At 29.9% G+C, this 14304-nt stretch overlaps 2 protein-coding genes across 2 annotated transcripts; one reads left to right on the top strand and one right to left on the bottom strand.

Moving 5' to 3' along the window:
• Positions 1 to 335: 335 nt before the first annotated feature.
• LOC125807114 (cytokinin riboside 5'-monophosphate phosphoribohydrolase LOG7-like) lies at positions 336 to 4285 on the bottom strand. Its single transcript, XM_049486887.1, has 7 exons — positions 4071 to 4285; positions 2834 to 2931; positions 1992 to 2022; positions 1806 to 1905; positions 1614 to 1684; positions 773 to 916; positions 336 to 441 (listed from the first exon to the last, which is right to left on the bottom strand). The coding sequence occupies exons 1-7, from the start codon at positions 4179 to 4181 to the stop codon at positions 343 to 345; spliced, it is 654 nt and encodes a 217-aa protein (XP_049342844.1). The 5' UTR covers positions 4182 to 4285; the 3' UTR covers positions 336 to 342.
• Positions 4286 to 12717: 8432 nt separating this feature from the next.
• On the top strand, positions 12718 to 14019 carry LOC125807081 (F-box/kelch-repeat protein At3g23880-like). The gene has a single exon (XM_049486844.1). The coding sequence runs from the start codon at positions 12733 to 12735 to the stop codon at positions 14017 to 14019; it is 1287 nt and encodes a 428-aa protein (XP_049342801.1). The 5' UTR covers positions 12718 to 12732.
• Positions 14020 to 14304: the final 285 nt, after the last annotated feature.

Here is a 14304-nt window from a genome sequence, read left to right as displayed (position 1 = left end):
TTAATGATTCAATCAGGCATTGCTCATCGTAACAACGAAAGAAAAATAAATATATCAAGGTAAAAGTTCAAATACTCAACCATCGAAGCAACTAAAAAGCACATATATATATAATAATATACTACTTGGTAAACATACACAAAAGCATAATGCCTTGAACAAAATGAACCTTCATCAGATCCACAAAAACTAATATTCTTTAAAGCATAATGCCCTAAGCTATATGGACATCCACAATTCCACAAAAACTGATGCTATATTTTTTTCCCCCCTTCCATACTTGTATACTGAAATTTCTAAATCCCAAAACCATATGCTCTAATATAAAAGAGACATTTTTTTTTATGTAGGAACACTGGATTCAGGTGTATAATTGTATCTTTGAATTTCATCCTCCCATATCAACTTCGATATTATTTCATCCTTTTCTGGAACATGTTCCTGTAACAAAACGGGAAAAAGAAAAAAAACAAGTATCAACAAAAGTATATGGTCCCGTGGAATATACTAGGTATGTTGTTGTTGTCGTTTAATCAAAGTTATGATATTAAATAATAATAATAATAATAATAATAAGGGAAGTTTTCAGTGATCATTTTGCCAAATATTATATAGCAAGTTAGTGGTTCAAGTTTACAAAGAAGCTAAACTAGTTTTATATTTGTTACATTGACAAAACAAATACAACTTGAACTTACAATGTTTTATTTAACTAAATAAAACTATATAGTATGCAGAAAAGTGAGTATAAACAATGTGAATATATGCATACCTCAAGTTCTCTGATCAACTCTTTGGCTGTTGGAGCAGACACGATTATACGACGTGCAATTGGAGAGATAAAGCCTTCATCAACAGCCTTATCGATGAAAGACAACAACGAATTATAGTAACCCTCAACATTCAACAGCCCCACCTGCATCATTAGATTATATTAATATCAACGATGAAACGGTCTACATTACATTACATTACAGACAAAAAGAATCATTATTCTAATGCTTAAGAAGCACTTTCTTGCCATTCAAACAGGATTATGAAGAATGACGATGATTAGGACGTGCAAATCTCTTGTATAATCTTTCCATGTGAACAAAACATCATGTGCTTCGATACCTTTTTTCGTTTCATTTATATATTGTTGACTTGAATGCAGGAATAGTTCTTTAGGACACTTTAAAATAAGCTATGTCGTAAAAAAGGCAACACAAGTCGAAATCAGTTAGAAAGGGCAAAATGGTGGTGCGACAACATTTTTGAAGAGTTCAAGCAACATTTTTGACTAGACGAGTGTTTTGCAAAACTAAAGTCACCTATAGGTTTTCGGAGAATGATGACATCCAGTTAAAAGGTTAAAAATTCAAGCAATAACTATCTTCACCAGAAAGAATACATCTATTCACTGATTTCTTTGCATTCCAAGGGAACACATTTTGTGTCAAACTTTGCGTCATTAAATACTAATTTATCGTACTTTTTACTTGAGTATACGCTTAATTATAGGTGCTTCCATTGGAATGGTTTCATTTAGACTATAAATTAGTCAAGACCTACCACCACTACTAAATGTAATGTAATGTAAAGTAATCTGAACAAAAATGTAGAATGCTTACTGGTTTCTGATGGATTCCAAGCTGAGCCCATGTGATGACTTCGAGAAGTTCTTCAAGAGTACCATAGCCACCTAAAAAATAAAGCACAACGACGATTCATTAATAAAAAATAAACTGATGTCACAAAAGTATACGACACGAACAATGCAGCAACAACAAATAAGGGGAAAGGCATAAATTTTGATGATTTACCAGGGAGGGCAATGAAAGCATCAGCTTGGCGGGCCATTTCAGCTTTCCTTTGATGCATACCGGACACTTCTCTCAATTCTCCAATAGTTTCTCCAGTTAACTGTTACAACATTCAGTGCCATATAATAAATTTAGCATGAAATTAACTCTGTAAAAAACGATTTCAAAGTTTGTAGTGAATAGTACCTCTCTAGGCATGAGAGTCTTCGGAATCACCCTGCAATAGAAAACCCAGAATTAAAAAACAGCAAAACTGATAAAATGTATAGTAGCACACTAATAACCGTTTAGTGTTGTTAGTGTTGATCGGACACTCGAAAAATATTGATGCACCAGTGTTGGATCCTCCAAAAATGCATTACTTTTGGAGAATCCAACATGCACTCATCTGCATTTCTGAAGAGTCCGAGCAACATATGTGTTCAATACGAAATTTCTATTTATATGTATAGTAATTATTTGTTTGTTCAGAAAATGACCCATTGAGTGTGTCAAAAAGAGAGATGTACAGACAACAACAGTAAATAAAAAAAACATTTGATCCCATGATGTCTGCCTTTAGGTAGTCCTCATGAAAGCCATTTCATTGAGAACTGAGATACTTTCAAGGTTCAAAGATCTGAACTTTAAAACACTACAGATAAATGAAAACAACCTAACACGGTATGTTGCTCGGACTAATCAAAAATGTCTTGACAGTTACATGTCAAATCCTCCGTAAACAGTACATACTTGGAGGATCCGACACAGGAGCGAAAATAGTCCAAGCAATATGATAGACCAGGCCCGTCGGATGGAATAGTTCATAGAATTCATTTACAGCCCTTAATGTATGTTTATAGAAGTTAAACTCAATGACAAAATAACTATAGCAGAAGCTAGTCCCTCCGCTTCAATTTGTTTGCCTTACTTTTCTAGTTTTCATTTAGCTTAAGACCTCAAGATTCAAATTTTTCTTTACTTTCTTATATACCGCGTCAAGTCAAACCCAAACAAACAAATTAAAACGTAGAAAGCAAAACGCTTACCCTAGAACATGGCGCCCGCCATCATGAACAGCCTGAGAAACAAGTCCCATCAACCCCACACTTCCACCTCCATACACTAAATCAATCCTCCTCTCCACCTTCATCAACACACACACATCAAAATCATTAACAAAACTATCATCATATATCCAAGAAAATAAATTACTACTCTATGTTTTGCTCGGACTCTTCGAAAAAGTCATTAGGTGCGTGTCGGATCCTTCAAAAGTAGGGAATTTTTGGATGATCCGATACGGGTGCAACAACATTTTTTTTGGAGAGTCCGAGCAACTTAGCTACTACTCCTCAATTTCTCCAAAACTTAACATATTAGCAAAACATGCAATCATTAACAAGAAATAAACATTATTATACTCAATATAAAATCCATGTTATAGAGACGTGCCAGAGTGGTATTTATAATATTTTCTTATGCATGTGCATATATTCATAAGGACTAATCAAAATTTAAACACAGTTGCAAAATGTCATGATAACAAGGTGGCACGTTCTGTTCCCTATGAAAAAACATGAAAAAAATTTCAAGAACTGAAATTTTTACAAAATTTAATTAGATCATGCAAGAACACTGCTCAACTAATTACAGGCAGGCTACAGCTAGCAAAAAACAAAAAATCTAAACACAAAAATACCATTCTTTACTTCTCTTACTCATGCCAAACATAAGGATTTTCCTTCTTATTTTCCATCACAATCATATACCAAACTTGAAAAAGTTTGGTTCTTTGAGCAAAGTAAATGTGAAAATCAACTAAACAAGAAAAAAGAATAGTACCAAAATGAAAAACAACTTACAAATGGGTTCTTGATTTTAGTTTTCTTATGAACATTATAAAGATCTTATGTTAAGAAGTTGGACACATACACCACCAAATGATATGGTGTAGACCTCTAGCAGAGTTATCGGATTTCGAGCCCTAAATATGAAAAAATCTTTAGTAAAGAGCACTTTTACCCCAAATGGGGTCACTTACGAATTCAAAATAGTCGAACTCTGATACAGCTACCTAACAAGTGAGAAAAAAAACATAAAAACTGAAAAGATACATAAAAGGGGCTTCAAAAAAATCATATTTTTCAATGAAAAGTACAAACTTTTTGCCTTCTCATGGAAACAAGCTTAAAAATCATATCTTTTTCATAAAAAGCACAAAACTTTCTGATTCTTGAAAAAAAAAAAATGAAAAAAAAAAACAAAGGGGTTTAAAATAGTTACCAGTTCTTTGCCTAAATCAATAGCAGCTTCTTGATAACTAGTTTTTTTCCCAGAGCTGCTACCACAAAACACACAAATTCTATTAAACTTTGAACTTTCAACTTTCTCCATTTTTTTTTGTTATAATTTAAACTATGTTTTACCAAATGAGACCAAAAGGGAAGTATGGAAGAAAAACAAAAGGGAATGAGAAGAGGAAGAAGTTGCAACTCCACTTTTTGGCCTTTTCATGAAAATATGACTACTTTATTTATAGACCCTTTGGTTAGCTATTAAGGGGTAATTTAAGAAGAAAAAAAAAGATTTACTAATTTTTATTTAATGATTGTAAATTACATACCATAATGTCAAAATTAAATATAATTTTAAAAATGGACTCTGAAAAAGATGTCGACACCTCGGTCTTAATCTTACTTTTATTAGTAGAAAAATAGAAAGATTGTTTCTGATTAAATTTTGTATTTCTAATTAATTTTTATTTAATGAATTTATATACATACCATAACAATAAATTAAATATTATTCTATAAATAGAGTCTAGAAAAGATATGGCGCCTCAGCATTTTCTCACTTTTATGGGTAGAAAATTGTTTCTGATTAATTCGCATATCTTTGATTTTTTTATTTGTATTTATGTTGATAATTTGAACAAGGTCATACACAAGTTTATTTCATACTTTTCTATTTAAAATCTTTTTAATCCGTTAAAAAAGAATTATATTTTTACTTTTTAATAATTATTTAATTTAACTTTTTCCACAGATATTTTTTATCATAAAACTAAAAAGCAATTTCATACCTTTTATATTTCTTTAGTTTAGAACTATAAAATTTTAAAAATATTACTATACTTTAATATTTAATAGTAATAAATTTAAATCAGATAAATAAATTAAAACGAAAAGTATTTCGTACCTAAGCATAAAAAGCTACTTAAAAAGGTTGTTTATAAGTATGTCTATGTTGATGGAATCAATTAGGATATTCTTTTTGTCTTTATCTTAACCTTCTTAACCAAGCAATTGACCAGTTTAAACATTTTAAAATATACAGGATAATCTCCATTTTTATTAACTTTAATGAGAAAAATATTTTATGAACCATAATCTTTTTCCCCCTTTCTTAGTTGATCTTCTTTTAATTAAATTTAAGACTAAAGATTTGACCTTCTAGATATCAAAATACATGTGTGCCCATCAAAAAGATCCAAAAATTATCTTAGAATGTTAGTTATAATGTGAAAATCAAAACCGGATTCAAAAATTAATAAAATACGTTAATAATTAGAAATATTTACATATATTCAATTGATTTATTAATACATATATTAAAGTTTAAGAAAAACTATTAAATGTACATGAATCTACCTTTATTGAAACTAAATATTTTATCGATATATATAATTATTTTCTTTATACAAACATTAATGGGGTACTTTATAAACTCATAATTTGTCTTATGACGTTACCACTTACGTAGCTGGTTCTTTCTTAAAATTGCCCATTTTAACATGCTGATTTAGTTAAACAAAATATATATTAGTGAAGAGTTTACTACATACAACTAGTATTAAAAATAATTAGCACTTAATAAGCATAATTTTAATTATTTAATCTTTTTTATTTTCTAATTAGCATGCAGCTCACATGTGAACCATATACGGCCGCGTCAATTGCTTAATCTTGTTGGATTATAAAATTAATTCATTCAACATTATTTAATTATTTTTATTGATTCCTCTTGGTAAATTATAGGGTAGTTTGGTGTAACAATAATTAAAAAAATGTTTGGTATAATAAAAGGTCACGCATTTAAATTTTTAATTATGAAGTTGCTTTTAATAAAGGGAAAAATGACAAATATACTTCCGAACTATCGTAAATGGTATGCAGATACCCTCTGTCATATTGTTGGGACATTGGTGTCCTGCCGTCCAAAAACTAGAGCATATATGCCCTTCACTCTAACGGGAGACTAAATAGGGACACGTGGCGCAATCTTATCCGTCGATCTGATATTTAATAAATGTCGGATCGATGGATAAGATGATGATCGGTGTATGTCTGTTAGTATAAAGGGTATATTTGCTCTAGTTTTTAGACGACAGGGATACCATATCTGCATACTATTTACGATAATTCGAGGTATATTTTATCTTTTTCCCTTTAATAAAAAATATTTTATCATAATTAAATATCAAAATTTCTAATACAAATCCAAATTAATCTAACGCTCACAATAGATATTTAAGGTAAAAGGAGTCGTTTTCTCATGAGTCTCAAATATAGAGTGAAATAAGATAAAAAGTTTAAAATTATATTTTATTTGATAAGTTTAGAATAAATTTATAGTTCAACCAAAAAACATAATTTTGAATCCGATAGATTATACTACCTTATTTCATTCAATTTGATATTTTATTTCATATCTTATAGGATATTAGTCCTCACCTCCTTGAATTATAATTCTAGAACTATATATAACCTTGGTGTTATAACTTTGTTTCATGAACCAAATGATCGCTTAGAGTGTGTCTGGCATCAATTTGTTTTTAATTATCTCATGTTTAGTTAATCTATAAGTTTTTAAAAATATTTTTAACTAGAAAAACAATTTTAAAAAAATAAGTTTCATTGTTTCCGTCCTACTTTCTAGAACAATCTCTTGATCATCTCATTTCGGTAACCTTGAACCCCGCTTACCCGTCAAATATGAAAAGTAAGTTAATAATATTTTATTTATTTTTAGAAAATACATTTTAGAATCATAATATAATTTTGAGTCTTATCTATTAGATCTTATTTCATTCAACTTGATATTATTTTATTTCGTCTCTCATATATGGGATACTAGTCATAGCCTCCGAGGATTATAATTCTAGAATTATATATAATCTCGGAGTAACTTTGTTTCATAAGCCAAATGATCTCTAAGAGTATGTTGGCATTCAGAATTCATCAATTATCGCATGTTTGGTAAATAAAAAAAAATTAAAAAATATAACCTCTAGTAAAATAAGTTCATCGTCTCCGTCCTACATTCTATCCTAATCTCTTTGATCATCTCATCTCTGTCACCTTAAACCTCGTTTACTCATAAAATATAATTAAAATAAGTTTTAAAAAAATATGAAAATATTTTGGTACCAAAAATATGCTTAAATGCTACTCCCTCTGTCCCAATTTATGTGACTTAATTTTCTTATTGGTCAGTCCCAAAAAGAATGACATATTTATATATTAAGTAACAATTTAACTATAAAATGTCTATTTTACTCTTAATGAAATGATTTACAGCCACAAATTTATATCATTCATTTTGGACCACAAATTTTAAAAGTCTTCTTTTCATTTTTAAACTTCGTGTCGAGTCAAACTACCTCACATAAAATGGGACGGAGGGTGTAGTTGGTAGTTGATGTATTTAGAAGTGACAATATAGGCAATGATTGTGTTTTGTGATTGACACACACACACCTTCTTTCTTCTTCTTTTAATTTGCATTGAAAAGCGCAAGAAATTACTGCACCATCTTCCTTCTCATTCACATAATAACCCACAAAATAAGGGAGACGTGAAAGTTCACAATTATTACAATTACCTTCCCCACATTTCACCCACTTATCACTCCCCTCCACTCCTTCATCTCTTGGTTAATACGCACGATAGAATACGTAAGGATATTTCATAAAGTATTTTTTCCGTTTCTATTTAGTTATTATTATTTTAGATCTAACGTTCTCTAAGAAATTAGGTGAAATTGTTATTATACTCTTATTTAATATTTCGTTAAAGTCAAGTTTTCAATAAATAAACAAATTAGTTAAGTTGATCAATGAAAATTACTTAGTTTTTTTGTATTGGTCAAATATAAGTATATTTTCAAGGCTAATAGCTCTCAAAGGTAAAATAGAAAGAGTAGTGACATTTATGCATTAATTTTGTGAAATGATAACATCTATTTTTAATAAGGACGATATGTAATTACGAATGAAAGTACTCATCTTATAAAGAATTCTTTTGAATACTGAATCCTTATTTATATTTCAATATATAACGTCTATTTATTAAATATCTTCACTCTATTGAAATGTTCTTAATCTATTACTATTAAAAATTATAGAAAAATTGGTATCTTACTAGTAAATGAACAAAAGAAATATTGGACCATAAAGAAGTATCACTCATTCAAATATAAGATTCTATAATTTGATTCTTAGAATTAAATGAGTCTTCAATGGTCATAATTTATTTATCTTTTAAAAAATAGTATCATAGATATAAATAAACGCAAGGAATATTGATTACTATATATTATTTATATATTGAAAATAAGGTAAAGATAGTGTTCCAACGTATAATAAATTTAATGGGTCAAAATCCGTGGGAAACCCGCGGGAGAAGTTGCCGGTAAAATAATCAGAATTTGAAATTTACGAATTTAAAAATATAATTTTTTCTAGTTACTTTTTAATAAATAGGAAAAAGGGTTTGAAAAATATTTCAATTTTGATCGAAATTGTTATTACGATATCAAACTTTATGGAAGACCTTTTACCCCCTGAACTATTTTATAGTGTATTTTAAAGGTATATATGTGTCCACGTGGACACATTATTATTTATAATTATGCAATATTTTTTATGTCCACATGGATACATATATACCTTTAAAATACACTATTAAATAGTACAGGGGCAAAAAGTCATTTCCAAAGTTTGGTATCGTAACATCAATTTCGATCAAAATTTGAATATATTTCAGACCCTTTTCCCTAATAAATACTACTAATATTTACATTAGTGATTGAATTTGCAAAATGAATATTGAGTTTAGTCAAATTCGTATGTATTAGTAATGTCGACGTTAATGATCATCTTTCCAGGCACATGAAGGGTTTGCGTATGTATTCAAGGTGTCAACTTTAATGATCATCATTCTAATTTGTGTGACATTTTTATTTTTATTCTGCTTCAAAAGAATGTCAAATTAAAGGTGCAACATAAATTAATAAACCCTGAGGGGTAGCTCAGCTGGTAAAGGCCTGGGACAAAGTCCTTCAGGTCGCCGGTTCGAGCCCCAGCAGGGCCACTGGAGGCATTACAAACCGGCCGTGTCTCCAGGGCCCCGTGGAACTAACCGTGGTGGACCCGCCTTGAAACAGCGGGACCCGGTGGGTATAGCTAGTCGGGTTCGCAAAGCGACGCCCGGAAACCACGGTAAAAAAAAAAAAAAAAAAACATAAATTAATACAATTTTTTTTTATTGATTCCTTTCTATTTTAACATTTAACCTCATATAGCGATCAATTAAAAATCAAGAAAACTCAACTAAAAATCGAGAAAACATGTGGACATGATTTTGTGTGTCATTTTATAAGAATTAGTTCTTTAAAAGATATAAAAATAATCTAAGTATGACTAAATAAACAAATTAAATTAGATTAGAAAAAATCTTAAGTATCACTTTCAATTGATCTTTTCTGCTACTTCCGTGACCCTCCCAAGGAAAAAACTAGGTAATATAAGCAAAAAATAATAATAAAAATAATAAATCCTGTATCGGTATTCATGAACAAATATAATACTACCATCTTTTGGTCTAAAGTTAAAAAAAAAAGTTTAAGCAACTTACAAATTCAACATATAATTTCCTTTGCTCTGATTATTATATTATATGTTGTTACTGTTTATTTATTTTTTATTCTCAATATAATTTTTTATTATTATTGTATTTCTTGTTCATACTAATTTTCTTATGCTTATTTGGACCGAAGGTCCATTGAAAATAATCAATCACCATATTTATTATTGGATTCAGAACCTAACACATATACATATTTAGCAATATTTATAGCACATATAACTAGCTTAAGCCAAGGCCTATGGTTCAAATGAACCCATAGCTTGTTGATCGAATACATCGATCACTGCTAGTTGAATTATATCGACTATGTTAGTACTGTTAGACAAGATTCCTAAGTGCTTATAATATTACAACAAAATCCATTTTAAAAATTGGACATATCTAAATAAAAATTCTTGTGAACAATATTTTAGTGAAGCCATAAATTGTTTATGTTGTTAAATCAGATCTTATAAGATACTCAATATCTAAGAAAATGACTAATTAGTGCCACCCAATCCAGTTCACAAGATATTAGAAGAGTACCCAAATATTTGTGGAGATTCTTCAATTTATTTACTAAATCTGCTTAGTTGTTAGTTGTTACACTACTTGGATAGCATTACTAGTTAATTACCCTATTAGAGAAGCATTATAAGTACTAATTAATTTTCACAACTGTCATTCTTTTTTCTTTTTTTTGTGTAGAAAATCTGTTTTCTTTCTAAAACTAAGCACATGTCCCTATTAGAATATGTATGTTCTCTGCTGGATTTTTTTTTCCTTTGATACATACGCAATGCAAATCTACATTAATCAGATTCTACATGGTTATTATATATATAAAAGAGAAATCTCTAAGAATATCGTGTATCATAAAGGATAAGTTAGGTTTCAAATATGATCATTAATTGCGAGTGCAAAAAATGATAATGAAATTACTTGTCTCTTAATAAACATTACGTAAAGCAATTCGAATTAATCACAACTCTAAAGCAAATATTAAATATGGGGCGAAATTTTTTATTGTAATCTTGTCAGTCTTTGTCAAAATTATCTGAAATCAAACTTGTTTCTTTATTCATTAGAAAATAGTGAATATTTAGGACTCTGTTTCAAGATGGGTCCCAAATATCTTCTCTTTGCTCGATTTTATTTTTAAGTAATAAATAATAAAGATGATATAGTAGAAAATAAATTATATTCTAATTTCTAAATGAATTATCATTATTTTTTTGTTACACTTATTTTAACAAAATGAAAATTCTCAATATTATTTGATACATTAAGTTATTTCCTGCAAAATAAATATAAATTATAGATGAAAATTTAAACAGTAAATTAAAATTTATCATCAATCATATTTAACAAAGAATTAGTAACGAATTATAATTTATTTTTTTAGATACGAATAATTTAACGACTGATTAATTACGAAGTTTAAGTCATTAGAAGCCAATTTCTGGAAACTAAAAAGTGAAATAACATGCTTCGTATATTCTCAAAATAGACATGGCCTATTAGACTATAATTAGGTCAACGCTATGAATTAAAAATAGGGATTTATAATATAACATACGTATATTAATATACAATTTTTTTTTTATATATGATAAGTATACAATTAATATATATTTAGCTAGCGAACATAATTATAATTAGGCCTAACTGACCAATAGAAGGAAGGAAAAAGTGGTGGCCCCTTAACAAATCCTATAAACGTTCTTGTTGGATCTGTTATGGGCTTGGAAATTGGGCCTTTTGGTGAAACCAATTAACCAAATAAAACTAGGAAAATGGGCAAATAGCACAAATTGCATTAGTTTAGGGTTTAATTATGTATTTTTTCGTGTGTTTTCAAAATCACCATTTATGTCAGATTTCAATCCGTAGATACATGTATCCGGCACATGTAGATATATGTATTTTGGATATATAAGGTCAAAAGTAGGTATAATTTGATCTAGATACATTGTATCCAAGTGGTTTCGCATGTATCTGAGATAGACCGACTCTCTCGATCATCTCTCTCCTATCTCTCTCACCTACCTCTTATCTCGCTTGCCTCTCTCTCTCTATGTGTCTGTATTCTTGGAAATTAGAATGAATCATAGCAAAAACACATGTATCTAAGTGTATCTGACTCAGTGGCGGATGCACGCTCTAGTCTATGGGTGCTTGAATACCCATTACATTTTGGAGCCAACACTATTATTTAAAAAAGGAAACCTAGTATTTGTATAAATATGTAAATTGGGCACCCAGTTTTAGTACCAACTTCAAATTAGAAATAGTTAAGCACCAAAACTAAAAAATTCTGGAGTCACCACTTATCTGACTAGAAATCTGATATGAAATGATTAATAATTAGTGAGAAAATATGTTACTATCTAATACGGAGAATTAACAACTATAGTAGGAATGTTTGTGTAGTAAGACAATTTTTCCTAGAAAAATTGACACAATTATTCCGTCAGATACATGTATCCAAAACACTATTTCTAAAAGGGGTGGTACTGGTGTGTTGTGTGCATTTGTTTCATGGGGTGGGGTGGGCTGGGGGGGGGGGATGAAAACTGCTATTCTAAATTCTCTTAATCCTAATTATCTTCCCTAATCTCAGCCTCAAAATCTCCTTTATCTTCTGATCCTGTATTAGTCACTAGATAATCTCAACTACTTTTTAAACTTTTATGCTAAATATTAAACCACTAAATATGATGAATGATGCAAAAAATCAGAAAAATTCCTAAGATTGATGAATGCCCTATAAATGTCAACAAAACATTAACCAAAGAATGATTAAAGGTCAAATAGATATTAACATCCTAATTAATTGGATTTTAGATTATAGTATACCCCACAACTTCAAAAAATCAACATAAACCAAACAAATCATCAAAGGTCAATGCACATTGACACCCTACTTAAACATTTTCACATAATAAAAATTTATCTTTTCATTTTTCTCACATTATTACAAATGATCAATTTAGTTTCCAAAACCAAATATTTTCCTTTTTTTCTTAATCATAATCATGAATTCAGACCAATTTGGTCAAGAAACAATGTTTTGTTCCCTTCTTCCAGGGGATATTGTCATCGAAATTCTCTTAAGGCTTCCAATAAAGTCATTGTCACGATTCAAATCTGTATCAAAACCCTTTTGTTCTTTAATCAAGAACCCTAATTTTATCTCCAAACATTACGCGAAAATTACTCAAGAAACACTACCACATATCCTAATTATGGGTCGTCATCATAAAACTCTTGAAGTAACGTTACGTTTAATTAATTCCCTAACTATACATCGCGATATCATTACACCTCCTCTTCATTTCCACGTGCCATTTGGCATGACATCTGAAAAAACAAGAATCGTTGGCTCAGCCAACGGTTTAGTATGTCTGAATCTGAATAATCATAATGGTGTCGCGATTGTTATATGGAATCCAGCTATTAAAAAATTCAAACCAGTTCCAAAATCTCCATATGTCTCAACCCTAGGTAAACTCACTATAACGGATTTAGGGTTTGGTCATAACCCTAGAAACAACGATTACATGATCGTTAGACTTCTAAACGTTGCTACGTCTAGGAGGAAGTATGAGGTTGAAATTTACACGTTGAGTACAAATTCTTGGAGAAAAATAACGAGTGATGGACGTGTTTTACTAGTTATACGACCATTCTGGAAGCCAATGGCTCCCGGAATGATTGTAGTAAAAGGTGTAGCTTATTGGGTTGGTGTTGAAGTTAGAAATGAAGAAATGTGTAGTGTTGTTGTTTCTTTAGAAATGAATAGTGAGAAATTGAAATTTATTTTGCCACCAATTGAACATCATGGTATTGTGGTTGACCTAAGGGAAGCAATAACCCTAAGACTTTTTAATTTAAATGAATCATTGGCTTTGATTTATTCAACAAATCTTGAAAAAGTTGATATATGGATGAATAATGGATTTGATTTATGGGTGTTAGATGATAAAATAAAGAGTTGGAGTAAAAGGTTTAAAGTTGAACCAATTCAAGGGTTTTTATTAGAAAGTGGATTTTGGGAAAATTCTAAGGCAATGGTTGCACAAGAGAGGAAAGAAATGTGTTATGATGAAAATGGAGATTATGTTTATACTAAAGGTGAGACTAATTTATATTTGTATGATGTTATTAAAGGTGATTTTGAGATTATTGAAAATCATGAACTACGTGCACCATTTCAAGGTTATAGTTATTTGGAGAGTTTAGTGGATGTGAATGGAGGAGTTGGTGTTACAAAGGAGGTTGATTTGTCAATGTTTTTGGAATTTGATCCTTTACTTTTTTGAGTACCCAAATTTATCTTTCGATTAGCCAAACACAAATCACTATTCTCTGTTGTCTGTTACTCGAATTCGAGTGTTGAAGGGCCTATTTTAGGGATGCTCCATGTAGATTGTTTTTTTTCATATCAAGGACATAAACTCGAGATATCTGATTAAGGTAGAAGGATCCTAATCATTTTTTTCATACTAAGGGTTCGAGCTCGAGACCATTGATTTAGAAAGAGGGATCCCAACTATCCCACCACAATAGATGTTTGTTCCAAAAGTATTTTTTATTGAAGATACTTT

Source organism: Solanum verrucosum, unplaced genomic scaffold (assembly GCF_900185275.1).
Source record: "Solanum verrucosum unplaced genomic scaffold, falcon-dt-bn FXZP01000196.1, whole genome shotgun sequence".
Classification (NCBI taxonomy): domain Eukaryota; kingdom Viridiplantae; phylum Streptophyta; class Magnoliopsida; order Solanales; family Solanaceae; genus Solanum; species Solanum verrucosum.
This window is presented reverse-complemented; position numbering and strand designations above follow the sequence as displayed.